The sequence below is a fragment of the Aptenodytes patagonicus genome, unplaced genomic scaffold (genome assembly GCF_965638725.1).
Source record: "Aptenodytes patagonicus unplaced genomic scaffold, bAptPat1.pri.cur scaffold_240, whole genome shotgun sequence".
Taxonomy (NCBI): Eukaryota; Metazoa; Chordata; class Aves; order Sphenisciformes; family Spheniscidae; genus Aptenodytes; species Aptenodytes patagonicus.
Window position 1 is genome coordinate 1 of NW_027472169.1, and position 25,536 is coordinate 25,536.

Here is a 25,536-nt window from a genome sequence, read left to right on the forward strand (position 1 = left end):
TTTTTTTTTAATGTTTTGTTGCAAAGTCTCTTCTGATGTGAGAAAGCAGGTTTACTACGAAACGTTAAAGATAAAAAGCCTCTGTAGTTTTTCTCAAAGCTTAAACACAGGTTTTAATTTTTTAAAGCACCCGTACCCGTAGCAAATGGCTACTTACTAGCATGATGCGCTAAAACGTGCTGCTTCAGAGCAAAAGGGTTTCTAACGGTGGTTTACCAGGACCTGATTTTTGCCAAAATCATCCGTTTTCCAGCAGTGCTTGCTTTTGTTCTCTTAAAAGTGCAGGCACACAGAATAATAGGCAGAGAGAAGAGAAAAGTCACTGGGCAGAAACTTAATTTTTAAGCTGCCGAAACGGACAGAACTGCTTTTGCTGTTTGTTGCCTAACCTGAGAGGGGAGCCTAGAGGGCAAGGGGTTTGCTAGCTGTTGTACCCCAGAGCTGCCTTCTTAGAACGTGTCCCTGAGAACGGATGTCGGAAAGAGAAAATGACACTACCGATGGGTGATCCACATACTGCTTTAAATCCAGTTTTAGTCATTCAGAGCGAAGTTGTATTGTAAGGACGCCATAATTTACATCGTTTTATATCCTCTGGAAAAAACCAACTGTAGCATTTCTTTGCTTTAATAACTACGCATTGGATGTTCAAATGCTTTGAATGTCCGACAGGTAGCTCCACTGACTAAAGAGGGAGCCCGAGTTTATAACTGAAGTATTTACATACCTAAAGTTAACCTTTCTGAATGCCTTACAGAAACCAAAGAGTCTTTCTTTTGGGTTATTTATTCGGAGTGCAGTTCTGTGGTTAGGACCTGACTATCTTCAGGTTATAATAGCTTAAAATGGTAAAACTAACGCATTAGTCTCTTCTGCTTCCTACCGCTTTTATAGTCTTGCTTCATTATGTTTTTCTAAATGCGGTGTGATAAATTTTTGGTCTTAGAAATCTATTAGCCTTAATTCGGTACTTGATATCAGACAATTTACTTGCTGCTGGATATCATGCATTCCTTTCCGAAGAAAACGGAAACTTCAGTCGGCTCCTTCCCAACTGCCTTTGCTATCCCTTGGGGTCTTGTTAGGCTTATTCAAGGTTTTTGGCTTCTCGATCACAATGATTATGAAGTACGTAAGTTACCGCTTAGTTAGACATACATTGCAGTACAAAGCTATAATCTAGAAAAGGATTTTAAAATTTGGTGCTTGGCTAATAACAGGTGATAAAACACTAGAAGCTTCTTTGTAATACTGCTACGACATCTTCAGCAATAAATTAAGATTTGAAATGTTGGTTTAATTACTTTGACAGGAATTTGATTAAAAAAGAAGACATCAACTTTAAGAATGCTTGATATTTGAACTTTCAAAGCCATCCGTTTAGGTTGTTTTCAGCAGACCAGTCGAGCGCTTTCTCAAAAACAGTGGTTTAGGTACTTTAAATATTAAAACTATGATCATAGCAGCAGGATTTGAGACAGAAGACCGCAAAAGTGACTGTTCAGCCCAATTCACGTTCTTTTGGATGCTGAAGGTTGCTCTTTGCCTGTCACGATGTTGATGTTATCTGTTTGTCTGGGAGAGTAGCTTATGATTTAGTAATGTGTTTATAAAAAGTGGTGTTTGTATACAGCGACTTGGTTAACCTAGGAAAGTGTGAATTACTCCTTCTAAAGCACTCGCTTTGTTCAGTATGGCTAACTGAATTTTTTTTCCTGCAAATACTTAAGCGTTGTTATTTACATGTCCTGTATCAAGCGTTTCATTAGTTAGTCATCTAAGCGTATTTAACACACATTCACCCTTACTTAAGAGGCTTTTGAATATTTTTGTTGCCTGCGTGTATGTATGTATGTATGTATCTTAATAAACCCGATCTCTACCTCCCACAGAGTTCACTGGCCCTGCTCTTTCATCCAGCTACAGTCAAAACTGTGTCATGGCAACATCGGAGAATTCTTCAGTCCCTCATGTGCCAAGGAGAGCATAGGCGAGCCCTCAGATACATACAGGTGATGAAGCCATCCACGTCAAGCAGTAGTGAAGTGCGGCTTTTCCTCACTGTGTTGCTGTCCAATAGGTAAAGGAAGATATGCCACCATTTTGGCATTCAAATGTTGTGAAAGGTGGAGAACAAATAATATAAATCACGATTCCCTAAATTCCCTTTCAACTTTGAATGCAATACTTTTGGGGCATCTTTTTGGTTATACTATTACTATTCCTTCACATCTCAAAAAAACTAATTGCAGGTGCGTGGTGGAGGCTTGGGGTCTGTTGCAGCGACATACCACTAGGTCAAATATAGAAGAGCTGCTAAAGCACATGTATGAAATCTGTCAGGAGATGGGACTAATGGAAGACTTACTGAAGCTGCCTTTCACAGACACTGAACAAGTAAGTGTGGACGAGAAGAAAAATCTTAATCGTCCCTTTGAAAAGAGAAGAGGCAGAATCATAATAGATTTTTGAAATGTGTTATTTCTCATAGGAGTGTTTGGAGAAGTTTTTACAGACCAATGCGGGTGTTCAGAATCATGAATTTCTTTTAGTCCACCACCTGCAGCGTGCCAGCTATATCCCAGCCCTACAGTTGAATCGGTCGATGAAGGTTAATCTTACGGTAAGCGCAGAAGTTCTGCCAAGTGTGCAAGTTTCTGTTAGGTGTTACCAACCGCTTTTGATAGTACTCAATAAAACCCCTGCTTTCTTTTTTGTTCCACTCTTTGAAATACTAGGAATAAGTTCCTACACCTTAAGTCGCAGCTGAACCTAAAAGTTGAACAAACTATTTCACTACTCCAAAGGTACTCTGTGAAGTTGTAAATCAAATGTTACAGGCCATTGTTGACTCCACTTAAAATACTTTGTTTGCATCTGAGCAATAAAAAGATATCTTTTCCCTCAGCCAAGCTTATCATTCAGTTATTCACACGCGGATGTATTCCACAGCTTTCATTTTCCCACTTTCATGGCAGAAATTCTTCTCTAACTTCCGTTTCTCAAAATAGCCAGCCTAAATTTTGTCTTATGTGGACTTCTGTTATGAATCTGTGATGCAGTTGCTCTTTTCCGGGACCACAGTTTTCCAGTGAATGAAACTTATCAGGTGGTTTGGGAAGTTTTAGAGCCTGCATTTGAAAGCTTTCATGCAGCCAGAAGGCGTGTGTAGGTAGCTGCTGCTTACTCGTATTAAAATTGGCATCCTTTTGTCCAACGTAATTTGCAGTTGCCCTGTATATTCAGTCATCTCGGACACTGGTGTTTCAGGAAAAACAAGGGAAGGCCTGCTATTTTGTAAGCCATTTGGAAATTGCAGGTGGCAACAAGCACATCAGAATGAGGTTCTGCAGGGTGCCAGAATTGTTTTACCTCCAAGGTGTAGGTTCTGTTGTTATTCTAGTCTTCCTTCCGCTTTGCTAAAAATACCGGGTGAAATTGGCGTGTGCTGATGGGTGGAACTTGCTGCTGCTCTGTGCAGTGGATGGTTTTTCCTGTGTCTGTAGAGGAAATTTAGTCACTAATTAGAAACGGCGCAGACAGTTCTGTGCAGTGAACTTCTTGAAAGGAGTTAACGCTTTGCTTTACGCTTTTCATTCCTCAGAATGACCGTGATCCTCGCTTGAGAGAGAGAGCAGTTGCCAGAAATTCTGGATTAGACCAATACGGCAAGATCCTTCCTAGAGTTCAAAGGACGCTGGCTGTAGAGAGAGCCAAGCCTTACCATTTGCCTTCATCGGTCTTAAGAGAAGGTAATTTTTAGGGGGGAGAAATGTAATGGACAGCTAACCATCACTTTGGTTACACAAGGCTGATATGCTTTCCCTCTTGCTTTACAGTCGCAAGACCAAAGCCATTATCAACAGTAACAAAACAAGCTAATGCAGGAAATGTGCATACAAGAGCAACTTTCATCAGGAACGTGTTGTCCACAATTGGAGAAGTACGGGTAGCAAACGAGCAGAAAACGAGTGTCTCACAATATGATAGGTAAGCAGCCTTTTAACAAAGCTTAGTGTTGAGCTGCATGTTTGGCAAGAGAGAGAGAGAGAAATCCGTTTGACTTATGACAGTGTTTTGGAGGGAAGGTGCACCTGAATAAAGCCTTGTTTGGCTTTTTTGCGCACGCAGTAGATAACATTTAAGGATCCATACATCGTAAGTAGTATTTGGAGAGAGAGTTTTTCTGCTGTGATAATGTTATTCATGCAAATACACGTGTTTACGTTACGGTCAACGTGTTTACAGAATTTAAGATAGCTGAAACCAAAACTGTGATTACCATCAAGCTATTGGTGTACAGATTTTCATAGACTTGGTTGTGTGATCAAATAGTAATCTTTTTCCACTTCCTGCCCAGTTTCTGATTTGCTCCTTCCCTCTTTACTTAAAAACAGGCAGAGTTAAAAAGAGCAGCAAAGAGGCTAGTAGTTGTCAGATGATTTTCCTACAGGTGGTATGGTGAAATAAACTTGAATTCTGGTATGTTTGGACTTTAGGCGAATGAAAGTCAGTTACATTTTTCTTTTAATTCTAGTCCTAGAGTTACAGAACCTCCAGGCACAATGCGTCCTCTCCCTGATGCAGAGTTGCCCGATGCATTTGTTGGGACACCAGTTACAAAATTTTCACAAAAATGTTCCAGGTATAGTAGACCTACAGAATGAGTACTCCACAAAGGTGTTGCTTCTCACATGTGTGTATACGTGTGTTTGTGTGTGTATCCTTTCTGTGTTTGCAAAGTGTTCTGTTTGCATTTAGTTTTGTATCTGTTAAAGACAAGGTCAACTTAGGGACACAACTAAGTGGAGAACTTGAAGTGGTCCCAGCATTGAAACGTAGACAAATGTTCTTCTGCCGTGAGAATTACATCACTAGTGCAACTTAAAATTGGATTACTCTTGCCTCCGAGGCAGCGATTTAGGAAACTAAGTAGGAAATGTGAAGAAATCATGAAAAAAAAGAAAATGCCTGCAACTTGTTCATGGGCCTGATACATCACCCCACCAGTGAGGGTTCCCCTGTATTTCTTGTTCATGGAATGTTTTTGTTCTGCCTCAGATTTCTTGAACGCAGCGTGATTTTTTTTTTTTTTTTCATTTCTTTATTTATGTTCATATTTTAAATTGTGTGTCTTAACAGGTCGCTGGATTTGGTGGTTCACCCGGTTCCTTCATGTTCTGCAGCGCAGTCACCATGCAGAGCTTCTACTTCATTCACGGCATCCAGCCCACTGAAATCAAATACGCATGGTTCCGTCTCACAAACGACTTTTGCAAGAGCATCGGAGCTGAATTTACTGGAGACTCCTCTTGTGGTTAAGGTTTGTATTTTTAAGAATCAGTTAAGAACCAACCAAACCAAAAGCCTGTAAACGTCGTTGAAAATGAAACCACCCAAGTAGTTAACACAAGCAGCGTTGGATGCGAATTGTGGAATGTTTTCAGCCTGCGTGTGGTTCTTGTATACAGTGTCCGTTTGGAAGCAGTACGTCGGGAACAGTCTTGAAGAGGGCAAGTTTAGTTCTAAGTTAATTGCAGGACGCACGTTGTCCCATAGCTTTGTGAAATACACTTGTGTTTATTGCACGGAACAAAGTCAGTTAAAATTGGACTTTTCAATATGCTTAGGTACGTAAAGATGCGATTTGCAGCTTAACCATCTCATTGTTTAAGTGCTCAATCCCTCTCTATAGTTTGACTTGCATACCTACAAGCAAGAACGTGTATGCTTCAGTTTCTTCATCCAGTTAAGTGAATGACAACTAAGTGATGTCAGCTAAGTGGCATCAGTCTCTGTCAAATTCCGTGATGGCTTTTTGCAGTAATTTTAGTTACTGATTGTTTGTGTTAAACTGTATTTCCATTCACTGCCATCAAACTCTTATCATGCAAGGAAGTAACGTTGGGCCTATCATCTTCTTGGTGCCGACCTTTTTGCCGTTGCCTACCTGAACAACATAGTTGTGATCTCTCTGAGTCGTAACCTCTTTCTTCTTATCAAATACTGTCCGTATCATTAAGCTAGTTTCATCCTCCTCCTTTTAAACCCTGTCAATACTGTAAAATCTTTCTTGAGCTGAGGTAAGCAGACCTGAACGCTTCTGCTACAGGCATCGTGAACACTAAAAGACTTTAGTAGTGCATACAAGTTGAAAAGGCAAGCATAACAAAGAGAATGCTTGAGTTATGATTTTAGGTATGCAAAGCTCCCTCTTCTTGAAAACACAGTAGTGAACCCAGTGAACAGCCTTGAGATGACAGTATAAGCAGGCACTTAAAAGACCCACTTCATCTGAATTCTCCAAGTCGTGGAAACTCAATACGCAGTCAGAAGTGTGGTTAATTTTTACACTCAGCTTTAAAAGCTAAGATAGTGCTAGAATGAGAACTAATTTTGTAGTGCCTTGCTTAAGGTGACACTTGTAAGACTTACAAATACAGGTATATGTTTCTTCTTTTTTTGTCTTGGTTTGACAAAAAGCATATGCATGTTATTGATCGTGAATTTTTTTTTGTTTAAAAAAGAAAAAGGTAACAGGAGATGATAAATCACTCTCTGGAGCTTCGTCTGAGCATCATCATGGAGTGGGGGAGGATGCTTGGTCTGAAAGTAGAGCTAAACCCACTCTGTTTAGTCTGGGCAATCCTGTGGATGATTGTGCTGAAATGGAAGAGTCTTCAGAAAGCATACCTGGGGAGAGTTTGGAGAAAATGGATGTCAGCAGAGAAAACAGTAACTTCTCTGCCAGGTCAGACCAAACTACTTTGGAGTATCATGATGCAAAATCACCTGGTGATTTTGAAGATGATGTTATCTTTATAGCTGCTAAACCAGCTAATTCTTCCACTGAAGAAACTGCTGATTTTCAAGAATCGGAGAACGGAGAAGACAGTGAAATTGTTGAAGATAAACCTTTCCAGATGGAACAACCAGATTCATCAGACCTAAGAAAAGAAGTTGGTGTGTTTCATCCTATGATAACTTAAGTTTCTGAGTTTTTCAAATGTTTTCAAAAAGTTAAAGTACTGATGAGTGCAACAGTTAACAATGAGCGTTCACAAGTGTCCCAGGCACTTCCTTGTCCTAGGCTTTTAAAATTGCCACTCTGTTTCGAGTCCTTTTTTAGGTATCCTGGACATTAGTACGTATACTGCTTTTGGCTGGCATTTCTTGTGTGTAATTGCAGCTGGGAGGCAGCAGTGACTTGTGGGAGTTTTGAGAGGGATTCAAGTCGAAAACTTAGGCTTCTGGTTATGTTTTAGGGGTACTTCTGTAGGCTGCAGGATTTTACAGCAAGCTTAGTGTATGGCGTGCTTTGACTAGATAGGAAAAAAAGAAAGGAAAAAAAAAAATCCGACAGCCTCATTAGTGCTCAGTTAAATAGTGTTCTTCTGGAAGTGAGTCTGCTTGTGTATCTGCTTCTCATTACAGCTATGCCTGCTCATTTTTCTGGCTCAACAGCTTATGCAGCCTTTTCCAAACCTATTTCAGTTGGTCTTTGGTAATTCAGCTCAATTCAACTGCTTCAAGCCAGTCCAGCTGCCGAGGATGTGTTCATATGAACAGGTCTGCTGGCAGATTAGAAGAGGTGTAGCTCGCTAGCTGGTGAGCAGTGATGAAGAGCTGGGAATGAAAGTAGTGCAGGAACAGGGAGAAGATGTGCCAACACAGCTACAATCAGTGTTTGACAAACAGAGCTCAGTCTGTTCAACTCTCTAGAAAAAAAGTTTGCTATTCCTGGGACATGCATGCAAGTGTCAGAGGTCTGTGCCTGAGGTCTTGAAACAGTTCGTAGCAGTGAGTGTGTGCTCCGGTATCAGTGCATCATATGCGTCCTGGTTCAGTCCTAAGTCTGAGATGATTCTGGGGGATCCTAGAGAGTGATTGTTGCTATTGGAGTTCCTTAGCGCCTTTTTAAATAACAGGAGTGCCCAGATACAGACTCCGTGTACATGGGTAAAAGGGATTCTCCAGATCTGAGTGCTTCTAGTAAGGCAGGTCAAAACATTTGCCCGTCCTATTTTAGATGTCTTGTATTTGGAGAAGAAATCAAAGGTGCTTTTCATTAAAAACAATGATAAGGTACTAATCACTAAAGAATAACCTTATAAAGAAACTTTGTTCTTGCTGGACTATGATACAAGCCGCTCCATACAATTTCAGTACTCTGGAAACATTAGAGGGCAGGCAGTATAGCTCTTGTTTGGCCTGAGCTAGCAAAATTATCCCAGTCCTGCATCCTGTCTGCAAAGGTAATTGCTGGATCTGGAGGAAGCAGGCAGTAGAAACAAAGAAGAAAAGAAGGATGTTTCTAAAATTGAAGCTGTTGAGATAAACACAGGTTAGCAAGCAGTTGGGTTTCAACACCACCAGTCAATCACTAGAGAAAAGAACAAGAAAAGACCCTAGATGCGCTCTTGCAGCAGAGGGGCAATGGAGTCAAGAAAGGAAAGAAGCATTGCTGGAATGAGAAATAAGAAAACTTACTGCCCGATTTTAAGAAGGAGGGATGTTTCCTGAAGTTTTTATGTATTAGGTCAGTAACATCAAGTTTAGTTTGTAAACAGAGTATCTATGGCCATTTTCTTTTGTTGTCTGAAACTATGCATCAGACTTCTTGTTTTACTGGAAAGAAGAATTCAGACCTTCTGTGCATTAGAAGCCTTGGTAGCATTATTTTGTTAGATCGCTATCCTAGATGAAATGCATAAAGGCTCACTTTAAAATCATAGGAGCGTTTTAAAAGAAACGATGTTAAGTGCAATAGAGAAGTTGTCCATCTGTCTGTTTTTGTAGGATTTGTGGCAGAATCAAATGCTGAATGTCTTACCCTTCCCGAGGATGGTAAATTGGTGTTTAAAGCTGCTGAGGCTGCTACGTTTGGGACTGCAAGTGAAGGGTAAGTTTATGGAATAGATAGATCTTGGGGTTCACGCAACATGTAACTGCTGGCTTTCCTGTGTTTGGAAACTATGATTTTGACCTGGTGTTCGTTCTTTCCTGTGTTCTTCTATCTAACGGCTTTTCTATTCCTTTCTGTCTGTGAACAGAACTAACTTGGCATGAATGTAAGTCAAATGGACTAGCTGCCAATTTGAGTCTTTTTTCCTCAAATCATTGCAGACCCCAAGGTATGGTGATAAAGACTTCATTCAACAGGCTATATAAACCTCTTTACCGTTTGAGGGTTACTAAGCAGATACTATGAACATAAGCCCTGCTTTTGTCTGAAAATTGTGTAGCTAAAAATTACACCTGAGATTCCTGTAAAGTCAGGGAGTTTATTTTGGGGTTTGAATACTTTCTGGCAGTATTTTATACACTTAATTTCTATTTTCTGTGTATGCTCAGCTAGCATCTGTTGGTTTATGGAAAGGGAAGCAGTTTTCTCACCAGGTACTTTAAAAGCTGCAACTGCTTAGTGATAAAGACAGAATGTTAGCAATGAAATAACCCTTAATTTCACGTGGTAACATACACTGGTAGCAACTTTTGTTCGGTTTGTTCTAAACCTCCAGTACAGCAGTTGCACTCTTTCTACAGAAGACAAAGAGTATATTATTCTTTAATAGAACTCTGTTGTTATGTTAATATCTAGTGTTAAATAGCTGGGAAGAAGTGACGTACTTGTTTCATTGCATAAAATGAGTGTCACAAATTGAATGTAGGTAAGTTGGTAAAGGAATTTCTAATTTTTCTTAATTTTTTTCTGGTTTGAAACTTGAAGATTTTACAGTGAGAAAGTAATTTGTAAAGCTCTTCAAGGTTTGTTTTGAAGCTTTATGATGAATTTCTCTCTTTCTGTTCATGAAGTGAAACAAACCACCAGGAGTCCAAAACGTCCTCTGCATCAGAAGGAAAAGCCATACCAGCTGCAACAAATCCACAGCTTTCCGAATCCCCGGAGGCAGACAGTGAACGTTGGAGATGTTATGTGAGTTAAGGTAGCTGAACTCCTGAACTAAAATGTGTAGTTTGCCGTACCACTACAGGTGTCTCAGATTAAAGTAGTACTAGCACGTCACTGCTAACTTTCATTAAACTGTGGAGAGAATACCCTCCTCAGAGGAAGTCCTTGTAGAAAATGCATGGTGAGTGTTCCTGTTCTTGGTAAAGATATTGAGAAATTAGAAGGAGAGTATTTATTTTAATGTTGCACACCACCACTAATTTGTGTGCTATGGGATCTGCTGCTTGAGTTACTATTTTAAAAGATGATGCATTCTCAGTATTCAGGCTGTGAAGAATAACTAGCTATCAGTGTGCCTTTGCAGCCACCCTTTCCTCTGTTGTTCTTTTTCTCTATGGACTTGCCAGCTGATTTTCCCCTTCCTCCTTTTTTTTTTTTTTTTTTAATTTTTTTTTTATTGTGGGGCTGCCTCCTTTACCAGATGGATAGTTCTGGCTTCTGGGTTTTGGAGAAAGCCCAATGTATGTGGCAGGATAGAGAACTGTATTGTTGGCTGCTGCTCCCTCTGTTACTTCCTGTGGCTTAAGCCCGTGTCATTGCTACAGTAGTTAAAATTGTGTAATTCTCTTCCAGCTGTGATAAGTATCCTTGACAGTGAGGATGTGGTCAATACTCATTCAGAAAATCCCCTTGAGGGGAAGTGTGTGGATTTACCTAAAGAACATAACCTAGAAGCAGCTGAAGTTGAAGAAAATGTTCCTTTTCTGCAGGAAGAAATAACTGTTTCTAACAATCTTCCCAAAACTGAGGAAATTAATGTAAGTAAACTATTTTCTCATGTTCTACAAAATAGAAACCACTTTGCAAATTGAGGACAGTCCTGTCTTACTGACAATTAGAAGGCACACATAAACGTCTCGGTTTCTTTAGCTGGTTAACACAAGTTAAAACCTCATTACGTACGGGCAGATACGTTTTTCTCCTATGCATTTTCTGTACCTATAACACAGAATAGAACCTGTCAAGACTTCGGCCTTTGAGAGCTGTAGTAGCACACAAAAAAAAAAAAAAAAGCCTAACCTATTTTTTAAAATAACCATGCATTCATTTGGTTTACTAGAACTTAGACGTTTCTTATTTGACTCAAAAAAGAAATAGTTTTAATGTTAAAGACAGTAAGAAAAGTTGGGGAGTGCAGCTTTCGATACTGGGGCCATTTACCAAATGACAAAATGATGTGGGAACCAAAGTTGTTTTCAGAATGATTTAGGTGCTTAGATCCTTTCCTCTTTGTTCCTTATTAACATAAACAGAATTCCCAATAATGAGTTAATTTCAGTGTCAAGATATTTCCAGGTACTTAAAACTTTTTTTTTTTTTTTTTTTTTTGCTAAGACCATGTTTTTTTAACATCTAAACTTTGTAAAATACGACTGTTAAAAGCTTGTTGACATGGACTGAAAATTGGAACTAGAGGTTCTCCAGGTGTCCCAGGTTTTCCCCCATTGTTCTTTCTTCTACTGGGGCTGGTGAGTTATCTGGATTCTTTGTGGATGTCCTCTAAGTACCATATAGAGCATACTGTCAATTTCCTGTAGGCTTATACTCACAGGAATCAACAGTAGTTGGAGTGAAACACAAAGTGAAAGGTAGGCGTACCACAAATTGGTTGGTCTTAAGGAAGAGAAAACGCTTTTCAGCGTTCCAGATTTCCAGTGAAGTTAAATAGGCAGTCACTTCTTTAGCTCGTCTCAGCTTTGGGATTTAGGACAACGCTGTAGAGAAGATGCTTCTAGACTTGGGAATACATAAATCACTTATGGGAGGGAGTAAGTGGAAAATTTGTGATGGGAAGAAGGGAGCAGGGACAGGAGACGGTCACAAAGCTTCTGCAGTCATTCAGGTAGCAGTACAGTGAAGGTTTTTCTGCTTTCGTTGTAACTGGTTCTTACGGATTTGTATGTAAACATCTGGTTTTGGCTTGTCTACCTTCACTGAATTTGGGACAAACTTCTTACTGCTCTCTTGTTCGTAGCTTTGTAAGCATAAAGGGAAAGTTTATGGAGACTAGTATTTCTTGAACTGAGTTTTGAGGCATGACACGTTGCTATACTATGGTGCTCAGCAACTTTTGACAAGGCAGGAGGCAAGAAAATGAGCAGATTCTACGGAGACTCCTGTTGAGTGGCTTCTTCCTTCTGCCATCGTTGGCTAGCACTAGAACTTAGAGGGCTGGGCGAAGGTCTTTACGCATTGATTAAATTAGCTTGACCGTTTGAGTCACTTGGCAGACGTAACAGATACTACTTTTGTGCTCAGCGTAAGAGCTTGAGTATCTCATGTGGATCTAGAAGGCAAGAATAATTGCTCCGTACAGGGAACTACAAAACATGAGATGGAGGTATTTAGAGTGTATGTGCTGTCTCATGCAATCCAAGTGATTCCTTAAAGTGCAGCGCTGAGTTGTCGCGTGTGATACGTGGCCACTTTGACTACCTGTTGCCGTCACAACTGTCGTGACTGAAACGTTAAACTTTGGGGACATAACTGTATTTTAGCCTGTTAGATGCAGAGCCGGTCACTCTGTGTGGATCTGCAGTCAGTCCAGAAAGCACTGCAGTGTGGTGATTACTGCCAGTTGTGTACACAGCTTGTACTGTAAAACTGCTCCCTTTGCTCACGGGTGGTGGCAAATCGTTAGTCGTGAACAGAAGTATCAGAAATGGAGCATGGGATTGCATACACTGAATGCTCTCTTCTCTGTCCCTTAAACGCATTAACTTTCATCTGTAGTAGAGAGTCCATCGCAGGTTTCTAACTTCACATGCAGTGGTGATCTGAAAGGAGAAGCAGCATTTCACTGTCCTCAGTTTGAAGTTAGTCTGTTTGGTAATTAATAGTGCATTAACAGACACTTTTTAACTTCAGGTTATTGAAGATAGTGCGGTTAAGGCACAAACCTCAGAGGAGGCACCTGAACCATCACCATATAGTGAACTGCAGCCATCGGGCGCTCTTCAATACAGCTATGATACTATCGAGCAACAGTTTGCATGTGATTTGCCTGATAATGAAGATGGTGAATGTGATGCGGCTGAGGGAGATGGAGAGCTTTTTACATCTCAGAGTAATTTTACTTTAGTCTTGGAAGGTGAAGAAGGTGAAACGGAAGTGGGAGACCCTCCGTTAGTCGATGCTTCTAATCTGGCTGGCACAACAGGAGAGGAAAAGCCTGTGAACAGTTTGGGAAATACTGAAAGCCAGGAACATGTTACAACCTCAGTGTCCACTGTAACTAGTGATCAGGAATCTCAAAGTACTGCAGAGTCGCTCCCATACGTGCCTGAACCCATTAAGGTGGCTATTGCTGAGAACTCACTGGATGTAATCAAAGGCACAAGAAGTAAAGAATTTACATCTGAAGCTGTAGAGCAATCTATTCATGAAACCATAGGTAAGAAGGTAACTAGATTCCAGAAGGCAAAAGCTCCCGTAACAGCTGTGCCAGAAGGAGCGGAAGATGAAACCAGCATGCATCAAGTAGAGTATGTCATCACTCCTAGAACACGCGCAAGGGGACGGCTGAGCAGAAGTCAAAGTATTCCCTCGGCAGGCGATCAGCAACTACTGAAGACAGACAAACCAGTTTTGTTAGGAGTGTCTCCTAGGAGAAGTACCAGGCGAAGAAAAGAAGCGTCTGAGACTTCTAGTCTTCAGGCAGAAGAAAATGCTCAAGATGAGCAAATACCTGTGATGCCTGTTACTCCTAGGAGAGGTAGGAAGCCTGAACAGACTAATTTAGAGAAAGTAGAAAGCAGCCATTCTGATGGACAACCGTTGTCCGTCAGTGCGCAGTCCATAGCCGTTACTCCAAGAAGAGGATTAAGGAGAGCAAAGGAAGCTGCATCTGAACTCTTGGAAGGGGCTAATGAGGAAACGCCTCTGGCTGAAGGTAGCATTATTGCTTCTGCTACTTCCAAAAGGACTAGAGGAGGAAAAAGGTCAGCAGGAGACGGAGAAACCGGCCAGACTGGCACTGATCATAAGGTAAAAGCGGCAGTCAGTCCCAGTAGAAGTGCAAGAAAACTGAAAGGCATTAATTTACAATTTACTGAAAATATGGTCAAGGATCAAGAGGTGCAGCCTAGTGACCAACTCCTCTTACCTGTGCCAACTAAAAGAGGCAGAAGGAGAAAGATGAGTTCCTCAGAAGTTTCAGAAAATTCTGGCCTTGATCTGTCTAAACCATCGCTTCCTCCAACAGGATTTAAACTTCCTGTCACTCCTAGAAGAAGTGCGAGGAAGGGGGCACAAAATCTCTTGGCAGACGCAGAATCTGTCGCTACGCAGGAAGACATACATTCGGGTGGGAAAGTGTGTCGTGGTTTAACCTCAGCTGGCAACTAAGCACCACGCAGCCGCTCGCTCACTCCCCCCCGGTGGGATGGGGGAGAGAATCGGAAGGGTAAAAGTGAGAAAACTCATGGGTTGAGATAAAGGCAGTTTAATAGGGAAAGCAAAAGCCACACATGCAAGCAAAGCAAAACAAGGAATTCATTCACTACTTCCCATGGGCAGGCAGGTGTTCAGCCATCTCCAGGAAAGCAGGGCTCCATCACGCGTAACGGTTACTTGGGAAGACAAACGCCATCACTCCAAATGTCCCCCCCTTCCTTCTTCTTCCCCCAGCTTTATATACTGAGCATGACGTCACATGGTATGGAATATCCCTTTGGCCAGTTTCGGTCAGCTGTCCTGGCTGTGCCCCCTCCCAGCTTCTTGTGCACCCCCAGCCTTCTCAGTCAGTAGAGCATGGGAAGCTGAAAAGTCCTTGACTAGTGTAAACACTACCTAGCAACAACTAAAACATTGGTGTGTTATCAACATTGTTCTCACCCTAAATCCAAAACACAGCACTGTACCAGCTACTAGGAAGGAAATTAACTCTATCCCTGCTGAAACCAGGACAGTATCCACCCCTTATTCTATACCATCTACGTCATGCTCAAGTCCCATATTTTCCAGTGCAACCTCATTAACCAACCACCCCGCTTTCCGTCCTTTGATATAACACACAGATATCATTCCCTTAGTCTATGGACCACCCTTGTGGAATGTCTGTAAAATGTCCAGAAATGTCCATGAAATATCCATTGAGTTCATTTAGTCCGTGACTTTGGGCTCCATCTGTGATGGTGGTCACTCAGGACAGAAGAGGTGGTGTGTTGCGTGGAGTTACTGGGTACCAAAGCCAGCTCAGGTCAGGTCACTGCTGCACTTGCACTGCTTCTTGTAAGGCTTGTCCTCCACTTGTTCGGGTGGTTCCTGCTATAGTAATTCCTATAACACGCAACTCAAATCATGGGTTACAACAATTTAAAGGTATTTCCATTACAATCTCCACCCCTGGTCCCTTTGGGCCAGGTTATAGGGTTTAACATTGCAATGAACTCCTCCCCTTGCTCCTAGCCTGGCTAGCAACAAGGGGTTTCTGCTATAGTAATTCCTATAACATGCAACTCAAATCATGGGTTACAACAATTTAAAGGTGTTTCCATTACAATCTCCACCCCTGGTCCCTTCAGATTAAACCATAGGGTTTAACATTGCAATAAACTCCTCCCCTTGCCCCTGCTCTGGCTTGGACTTATCCACAGACTGCAGTCCCTTAGGGTAGTACCTGCTCCAAGTGGAGCCTTATCTATGAGCCACAGTCTCTCCAGGGGTACGCCTGCTGCGGCATAGACTTATCCACAGTCACTTTGAGATGCACCTGTTCCAGCACGGCCTTCTCCATGGGCCACAATGTCTTCAGAGATATACCTGCTCCAGCGTGGCCTTACTCGCAGCCACAGTCCCTTCAGAAGTAAACCTGCTGTAGCACAAACGTAACCGCGGCCACAGACGCTTCGAGATGTACCTGCTCTGGCATGGGCTTATCCACGGCCACAGACGCTTTGGGGTGTCCTGCTCCCGCATGGACTCATCCACAGGTCACAGTCCCTTCGACTCGAGTTCACACTGGAGTTCCAGCCTGTCCAGTACAGCAGCACAGAAACAGCAGCGATGCCCTGGCCATCTGCCAGCCCAGGCACATCGCCATTGCGTTATCAAAATGTTCCCAGGCACAGCAGAATACGATGATAAGCAGTACAGCGGTACAGCAAGCAGTGAAAGCAAAAAACAGCCACTAACGAGCATTGGACTCTAATATACAGTAAGGCAAGCAAGCCCCGTGGCAAGCACAGGAGCCTGCCAATTAATAGCTAAACAGCTATAACAGGTATAAATTCGATCTAGCACATTCCAATCAAACCTGTCATTATCTCGAACCCTTCGAGCCCCACGTTGGGTGCCAAAAAGGACTGTCGTGGTTTAACCTCAGCTGGCAACTAAGCACCACGCAGCCGCTCGCTCACTCCCCCCCGGTGGGATGGGGGAGAGAATCGGAAGGGTAAAAGTGAGAAAACTCATGGGTTGAGATAAAGGCAGTTTAATAGGGAAAGCAAAAGCCACACATGCAAGCAAAGCAAAACAAGGAATTCATTCACTACTTCCCATGGGCAGGCAGGTGTTCAGCCATCTCCAGGAAAGCAGGGCTCCATCACGCGTAACGGTTACTTGGGAAGACAAACGCCATCACTCCAAATGTCCCCCCCTTCCTTCTTCTTCCCCCAGCTTTATATACTGAGCATGACGTCACATGGTATGGAATATCCCTTTGGCCAGTTTCGGTCAGCTGTCCTGGCTGTGCCCCCTCCCAGCTTCTTGTGCACCCCCAGCCTTCTCAGTCAGTAGAGCATGGGAAGCTGAAAAGTCCTTGACTAGTGTAAACACTACCTAGCAACAACTAAAACATTGGTGTGTTATCAACATTGTTCTCACCCTAAATCCAAAACACAGCACTGTACCAGCTACTAGGAAGGAAATTAACTCTATCCCTGCTGAAACCAGGACAAAGTGGAAGTCCTTGATACTGCTGGGAGAAGAACAAGAAGAGCTCCACACGCTAAACCAGGAAAAACGGGTACTCATGAGCCAACACCTGCGCAGCCAAACGAGGAATCAGCCACAGCCGGGACTACAGTAAGGACAGGACGTCGGGGCAGAAAGAGACGATCGATATTTGAGGAGAGCACCGGGGAGGAGGCCTTCCCCCAAGGACCTGGTGGCAGTCCTTTGCTTAAAATTTTAACAGATGATATTACAAGAACATGCCCAGTGTGCAAACAAGGCCGCAGATAACAAAGTAGTTTAATCCCCCGTCAGAACTTCCTCTCATGGAAGACTACTCTCAGGGTTGTCAGCGCAACAAATTTATTTGCTGCAATTTCATCGGTTCCCGTGTAACTAATCAACAACTAAGTTGTTGATGTCTGGTGGGGAAGAAACAAGCTGCAGGCAGAAGCCAATCCATAGTTTCTCGTGAGTTGTTCGGCAATGCTTGTAACCTATTAGTCTAGGCCAATCTGAAAATACTATGAAATAACAGAATTTCCAGTAATAAGATAGCATTTGTTTCTTATTTTGTTTGTGCTTTTGTCTTCTGTGCAAAACTTCCAGCTTTCCATTCCAGGAATGCTTTTTTCACCAAAGCAGTCAAGACAATGAGTCTCTTTGGTATGCTTGGTACCAAAGGTACTGTGGTTCCTTTTGCATTAAAGCTGTTCCTAAAATAAAATGCATTTTCCAATGCACTGTGCTGTGCGGATGACCAAGGTGTGACATAGAGGGAACAACGCAAGTTACAGTCACTGATGTGTCCGTTCGTTCAGGTCACTTACTCCTTGGCTGTGTATCACCTGGCATGGTTCAAGAGGGGGCTTATCCCGCAGCAGTCATTGGTGTGGTGTGCATTGCTGTTGAACTTGGTTTAAATCCAGACTAAAGCATGAATTATTAGCGAATGACTGACTGCTTGTATTTTGGTACACCAACTGTAATTTTGATACAGGGAGAGAGAGAGAGAAGGATGCAGGAAGCAGGTGTGTGATTTCTATGAACACCAACAGCACAAGCGTATATGTCCCTAGGAACCCAGGGCACAGGAAAACCTTTACTTTTGATCTAGCCTACTGGTCTCACAGTAGCTTCCTAAAGGACGAGAATGGTATGCTCGTCTCAGCCGCATCCAACAGTTATGCAGGCCAGGTAAGATTTTATTCAAAGAACCAGCTAAAAGCAGTCTTAGCTAATACACAGTTGTAGTCTGGTCAGTTTGTTTGTCTCCCATTATTAGCAGTCATGTCAGTGTAGTGTAATGCCAATGACTGGCATTTATCAGTTTACGGGTTTGAAGCGTTACCTGGATTTTTTCTACGTTTCTGTCATCCTGGAAGTCAGTATTACTTGCAAGCGTGCTTGCAAATCTTGATTCCTAATTTAAACTATTAGTGGGGGCGCTCCTACCGGACAGCGGTGCTTGCGTATGCATTTGCTTGCTCATCTATGAAGAGGGTGCACTTGATCGTTTTTGAGAGAGAGGTCCCTCGTGATCTTGGTCAAGGAGTGCTGGAGAACGCCTGGCAAGGTTATAATGCTACTCTGCTGGCGTACGGTCAGACCGGCTGAGGGAAGAGCTATTCGATGATCGGGTACGGTGCAAACAGAGGCCTGGTGCCCGTTGTGTGCGAAGAGCTCTTCAAAGCCACCCGGAATCGGGCCAAGAACAAGCAGTACCAGGTGGGATTGGCACAAAGTGTCATTTACTTCCAAGATCTTTCCAGGTTGTACTTGAAAAGACTCAGTTAATTTCAAATCAGCGGAACCAGAAACTGTGGCTATATGGAGCAACTTACAGTACGAGCCGTAGTGGATCCTATAAAACAGCGTTGAATAAAAAGTTGATGTAGTACAGCTCGATTTACAGATAAACCCTAAAATGATAATTTGTCGCAGGTGTAGTTAATGGATCCCTAACACGAGAACCGAAAATGTTAGTTTTTAGGAGTCTAACCTTCTAATGGAGTGTACCTAGGCAGCAGTAAGGATTATGCACGTAAGGGTAGGCTGACGAAATGCTGGAGAAGAAAGAGAGTTGTGATGAAACAGGATGGATCTGATAAATACCTGCATGCATTAAGCTTATGTAATGGCTTGGGAGGAAGGGAAGTTTTGATCCGTGCAACCTGCGTTATTTTTGCAGTGGGATGACAGTCCATTAAGTTTGTGGGGTTTTTTCAAAGGCGTTTTACCTTTGAGTTACTTCTTGTCTTTACAGATTGCTTGCAGTATGCTGGAAATTTATAACAAGCAGGTAACGAACTCGCTTTGTTTCAGTATTAATAAATCGTAGTTTTCTGTGTACATTTATTTCTTTTTTGCTTACTGTAATTTGAAAATCATCCTTTATGCTGTCTTCACGTGATCCTTCTGGGCATGTTGGCTGAAGTGTGTGGGTGCTGTCTGGACCTAACAGCATCTTTTTGCTGCTTGAGCTACCCGGCTGCTCTGCCGTACCGCTGGCTAAGTTGTTTCATCCCTTGTAGTACTTTTCCTCTTTCTCCTTTCTGTGTTTTGCTCCTTTTTGAAGAAAAAAGGGGTGAAGAAGAAAGTTAGCGGGTTTATTCACTCCCCCCCCCCGCCCCCGCCCCCGTGTTCCTCTTCTTGTTTGTCTCCTGTGTCGGCAGACACAGGACTCATTACTAATTGAAAACGGGGAATCTGTTTCTCTTAAGCTGGGAGGGGATTTTGAAGGTGGTCTGTGTCTCAGAGGGTGGAGTTTTTAGCTTTCCTTCTAAGGTTTATACAGTTTGCCACTTGTTTGTGAACTCCTTTCCCCTGTACCTTGCTCCTCGCTGGTTTTGAGCCATGTGGCCAGTTTCAGACAAATTTGATGCAATGGTGTAAGGGACGAGGCCCACGTGTCTGTGCTGTAAGCACAGACAATGCCCCAGGAAAAGCTCCGGAAGCCAGCCACGGGGAGGGGCCCGGTGTCACTCTCCTTGACTGACTAATGTCTCAACCAGTCCTGGAGCTGGGGTGAGAGAAGACTCTAGAAACCTTGGGCTGGAGCCAATAAATAGGGGCACACGTGAGCCCCCGGGGGCACTCTCTCTCTGCACCGACCCCCCCAGTTGGCAGGTCCGACGCTGGATCCAGGACTGGTGATTTCTTTGTCTCTCTCTCTCTCCCCTTCTTTCCTGCTGCTCAGCTCTCTCTTTCTCTTTTTCCTTTTCCTTCTCCTTCTTGCTCTCCGTTTTTGATGTTGTTAAGTAATACAAGGCCTACCTCAACTCACCACAAAGCCGCTTAGCTTGTGTTATATATTAAGACATAGAGGGTTGATGCTTATAGAAGTGTTTGTGCCATTAAAGTTGGAGTTCGTTTTTTGGACCTTGAGTGTTATTTCACCTTAATCCACACCGAGGGGATTTGCGGATCTTAGTCACTCTCCCCTTCCCACAGGTGGGGCGTGACAAATGGGCGGGAGAGATGATAGGAAAAAAATGAATACTCAGGAGAACAAACTTCATTAGTTTTAGCAGCTCACGGAATAAGCTTTGTTAAACTCCTCATCCAATGACGGTAACAGAAGCAGAGGGAAATAGCGCCTGTATCCTGAATTGTGCAAGCGTCTTAAGTCTACACATGTGAGCTCTCCATGTAGATTAAGTTTACCTGGAAAGTGGAACTCTCTGGGAATGAGTTTCTGAACACGGTGAAGCCAGAGTAACTACCCCGTGCTCAGCCGCAGTCTATCTTAATTTTTGTTCTATCCTTACTCAGTGTCGCAATTTTTTTCTTATTTTAGTAAAAAATTTTGACTACCGATGTCTCTCCCCAGGTAACAGACTCACTCTCTAAAACCAGGAAGCCTGGCGGGCTCAAGATTAGAGAAGACCAGCAGCAAGGTTTTTATGTGGACGGTTTGAAGCTGGTGCCTTGTAGATAATTACGCACAGATCGAGAGGTTGGTGGAACAAGGGAAGAAGACGAGAACAACAGCTACGACTGCCATCAATGCCACCAGCAGTCGGTCTCACACGGTCATCACCATCCAATTCAAACAGGTGTAGCGCGCAGGCACTGTTTCCACTGTTCAGTATAGCTGTTTAGCGCTCTTAATGAATTTAGTCCCGTTAGGTGCAGCATAAAACGAACTCGTGGAAGTTTATGCAGGCACAAAATCCAGGGTGGCTCTGATTTACCTAGACCCATCGTTGTTTATTGCCACCTCCGTGACAGCGAGCGGATGAGAGCAAGTTGGGTTTCCTCACCCTGGGCTGCAGGGTCAGCCTTGCCAGCCCACATTTTTGGCGCTCGTGCCCTGTCCACCACTGCTGCTCTCGGAGTGAGGCTCGCCAGAGGCAGAGGTGTCCTAAACCACTGCCTGCTTGCAGGTTGACTCCGTGTGTAAGATCCTTCACTTTCCGCAAATTTCTTTACTGAAAGAGTGGTGAAACATTGGAACAGGCTGCCCAGGGAAGTGGTGGAGTCACCATCCCTGGCCGTATTTCAAAGACGTGTAGATGAGGCGCTTAGGGACATGGTTTAGTGGGCCTGGTGGTGTTGGGTTGACGGTTGGACTCGATGATCTTAGAGGTCTTTTCCAACCTTAATGATTCTATGATCTATGATTCTATGATTCTCCATGTCCCAAATATTACAAGTGGTCTTTGAAAATCTCTCACTGGTGTCCAGAAACAACCTACGGTCACCGTTTGTCTCTGGTAGCTGCTGCTTGCCCGTTAGCGCTATGCAGAACTCCTGGGCTGGGTATAACAAGCGGCCCTATAGCGAGCAAGCTCATACAGCGCGGCGCAAGTGTGGGGCAGCCTGTGGCACAGACTTATCCCCGACCCGCGTCAGGGAGCGCTGCAGTGGGGCAGCTGCAAAGACATGAGGCCAGAGGGCCACGTGCGCCCGAATCCCACCGGGAAGGAAGTTGTGAGACCAGGATTGGCGTTACCAATACTGGTAACTCTCACAACCTATTTCCTCTGCGTTTCTGCAGAGCGTCGTTTTCTCTGTCTTACTTGATAATGTCTGAGCTATTGATTTGGCAATCTTTCCTGCTGTTGATACCGTATGTTAATGGATTTTTCTCGATGAAGCGATCACCAGTCAGTCAGTTACCAATCTGGTGGACTTGGCAGGAAGCGAAAGGCAAAAATCCTCAGGATCTGAAAGAGACAGACTGAAGGAAGGAACGCGTGTAAATCTAAGTCTAACCACATTAGGCAGTGTCATCAGGTATTGTTTTTAAAATCCTTTCCTGTGAAGTAAAAAATACATTTTTTTATATATATATATCAAAAAAATACATATATATAAAAATATATTTTTTATATATATATTTTATCTATATAAAAACCCACCCACCTTTCCTCCATTCAGGATTCCTTGCTGTGTGGTTAATGAAATTACTTAAATGAATGAAGCCTGGGATGTAGGTAGGCACGAATATACTGAAGCGTGTACATACGCACGAATATACTGAAGTATCTAATCCGGTAGCTTTTTTTTCGATTTAGATTTATTTAGAAATGAATGTAAATTTGATTTTGATAGTTACGCTTATATCGTTCACATCGGTTCACTTTATTTTCCCTTAGTGCTCTGGCTGAGGTTGCTACAGGAAAGAAAGTGCTGCATATCCCACACAGGGGCTCGGTCCTGACGAAACTCCTGCGGTCTGCTCTGGGGGGAAAGAGCAGGACCATCATGGTCAATGGGTTCTTGAATTTATAACCCAGTTTACCTGTTGAAATAGAATTGCATGGCTCTGACATGGGTGAAAGTGGGTGTAGTTTAAAAGTGAAGATTGCTTTCTATGCAACATAAAGGTGAGAACCCTTCTGCTGGCCAAAAGTTTCTTGCCCCTATTAAACGCGTTACTCAAATGGAGGGCACTTCTCTTTTCGGAACAGACAGGTGGCTGGCACAAAATCTCTCTCTCTCTCCCCCCATTAGAGATAGGAACCCCATTTCTTCTGAAAGAGTTTTCTGCGTATTTGTAAAAATTTATCTAGATATAGGTAAATGTAGCTCTGAAACTCATAAGCACCTGTTTTATATAAAAGCCATGTTCTTTACATGAAACTAGGCAGTATTACGAAACAACTATTGTTTTTCCTGCATTCTGAGAGTATTGTTTGTGCTGTGCACCAGATGTTGCATTCCTCAAGAAGATGAAACTCCCATAGGTTCTTCTTTGTCTCAGCTGAATTAGCGGTATACTCCAGCATCTCTGAAGAGGTACTTTTTCAAAGACAGTGCAATTAAGTGAAAGATGGAAGAATATGAGTAGAAAATGTGCCCACGTGGAAATGTCGACTGGAAATGCCGGTATTCTTAAAACAGCTTACCTGGGTTTCTTCACGTGCTGACTTCCGTAATTCATCGAGGAGGTTTTGAACGAATTTAAGGACAGACTCTTCAACTGTTACTCGTACAAATACCATCAAAGCGTCTTTGGGAGGTTTTTTTGCGTTGATGCTAGCGTAAGCCAGAGTTACCAGGATTCAAGCGCCTTCAGTATTAATTTTTGCAACAACTACCTGTATCTTCTCATCTTTCTTTCTGTCTTTTTTTCTTTCTTGTTTCTTGCAAAAGTGTTAAAAAGAGCCAGATTGCTAAGACACTAGGGTTCTCCCTTTATGTTTAAGGACTTAATGGCCTATTTTTCCATGTTAATCCTTATCTGATTTTTGGTAGCGTTTAAAAGTGTTTGGAAAAACCTCCTTCAAAATCTAATGTCAGTTAATACTTTTCATAGGCTTACAGATTGCGGCCGTGAGTCCAGCAGACACCTGCTACGAAGAAACTTTGTCAACCTTAGGCTACGCTGACAGGTACACTTTCATAATTTGTCCCTCTCTGGTCTTGGTGCAAATTGCAGTCAGGTGCTGGGCAAAGTGACAAAAGATACCAGGAGGGGGCGGGGGGGGGGGAGAAAAAAAGTCATGTTCGACAGGAAATCTTGCTGTTTGCTGGGATTGTCTGGGTAACAGCTTCTTTTTTGTCTTTTGTGTATTTTCATATTGAAAAGGACAAAAAAGGTCAGGAACAAAGCAGTGGCAAACGCAAGTCCCAGTGAGCAGCTTATAAGCGAACTTGAAGGCTGAAAATAACAGAGTGTTGCCCAGACTGGCTGGGCTCGGGAGCACGGGGCGACCAATAGCCGATGAAACACGTACGTATTTCAGCATGAATATAGCTACAAAGAGCAAGTAGATTTTGACTTCCCAAAACGTTGTCAGGAGGCATTTTTGGTAATCTGTAACGTTGAAGAAGTATGGTGGGAATGCAGCTGAGGTAGGTCCGCAGGTGAATTTCTGACAAAGTGGGTGGCAGAGACCATTTTGAACAATCTCTGAGTTAAACCTTGTAGTTACCCTGTTTGTGTACGGCGATACGCACGGGAACGTAAGATTTCCATTTCCATTTCTCATGCAGCCTCTCGTATCAGAGGTGTTTTACAAAATATTAACGCCGGTATGCCCATTTCAAGTATTTCAGAATACTTGGGAGGGAGAGAGGAGACCTGCATTGCTCCTGCTCAGCCCTGACACACGTGCAGGAGCACACGCCTTGTTGTGCCACCCCACCCCTGTCTGGATTAGGACTCCATCTGACGCTGAGAGGAGGCACGTGAGAACCAAGGCCTCCAGGAGCCTTGTCCCGGGGGGGCACTCCCCGAAGGTGGATGCTCTCCCCTTACCGCCCGCTGGCCAGCTCGTGCTCTGCTTTATTAAGGCAGCCTAACAGCACTGCTGTGTTTCTGCCTGTCGATATGGGAGTAGTACTTACTAGTCTGTGACTTGGGATTTTTTCCACAGGCTTTTTTTTCTCCCCAGACACATTGCTTTTAAAAACTTAAAAAGAAAAAAACCCCAAACCTCTGCCTTTGAGACATGGTCCCTATACTCGTTTGCAGCACTGGCATGGGCACATCCAGTTGCTCAAAGTCAGTTCCCTTGTCAAGTGTTGATGGTTTGCTCAAGGCAAAAGCCCCAAACAAGTGTAAGCAAGGATATTGCAGGCAGGAGTGAAAAATGTTTCAACTTTAAAAGTAAGGAATGCTCTAACAGGACAAGAGCGGGCAAACATCAGAGCTGAAGAAAGAGGTGGAAGCGGTTGCAGTTGGCAAGTATTTGCAAATCCCTTTAAAGAGGATTGACCTGGGTTGGTTCCTGTGCACGCTCTGGCCTCAGTATTTTATTGATCACCTTCTGGTTAGAAGAGGACAAGGAAGAGCGCGGCTTTCATTTCCAGTTTGGGATGCTGACAGCAGCAGCAGCAAACATCTCGGCTGTTTGGCAGCAGGGTGGGTTTATGTCCCCGCGTGCCACACGGTCCCTAGGAGGTTCAGCTAGGAAGGGCTTGCTCTGCAAGAGGCCAGACCACCTCCCAGCGCGCGGCTCCCTCGCTGCTGGTCCTCGTCTCTCATGGCGTTTGCTCTTTTACACGTCGATACCCTGGTTAAAGCTGTCTCTCTGTTCACAAGAGGTGCGGTTTTTGCTGGCTGATGCGGAGTCCGCAGGCGACGTGGGAGTCCCGGCTGGAGGAAGCCCGGAAGGAGTGGGAGCAGCAGTACGGCGCCGCGGCTCAGGCGAGTTTCCCAGTAACGGGCGTCGCGGCCAGACACCTTAACCTCTGGCCTTCTGCATCTGATGTTT

General features: G+C 43.4%; 1 protein-coding gene across 1 annotated transcript; it reads left to right on the forward strand.

The window, feature by feature from the left end:
• Positions 1-981: 981 nt before the first annotated feature.
• On the forward strand, positions 982-17,438 carry LOC143173759 (protein ELYS-like; the record flags this gene model as incomplete). The annotated part of the gene is made up of 14 exons (XM_076363908.1): positions 982-1,128; positions 1,893-2,080; positions 2,253-2,397; positions 2,492-2,623; positions 3,605-3,752; positions 3,840-3,990; positions 4,538-4,645; positions 5,143-5,323; positions 6,528-6,963; positions 8,800-8,902; positions 9,817-9,923; positions 10,547-10,731; positions 12,842-14,294; positions 16,881-17,438. Coding segments are annotated over 14 exons (3,762 nt in total), but the record flags the coding sequence as incomplete, so codon positions are not given.
• Positions 17,439-25,536: the final 8,098 nt, after the last annotated feature.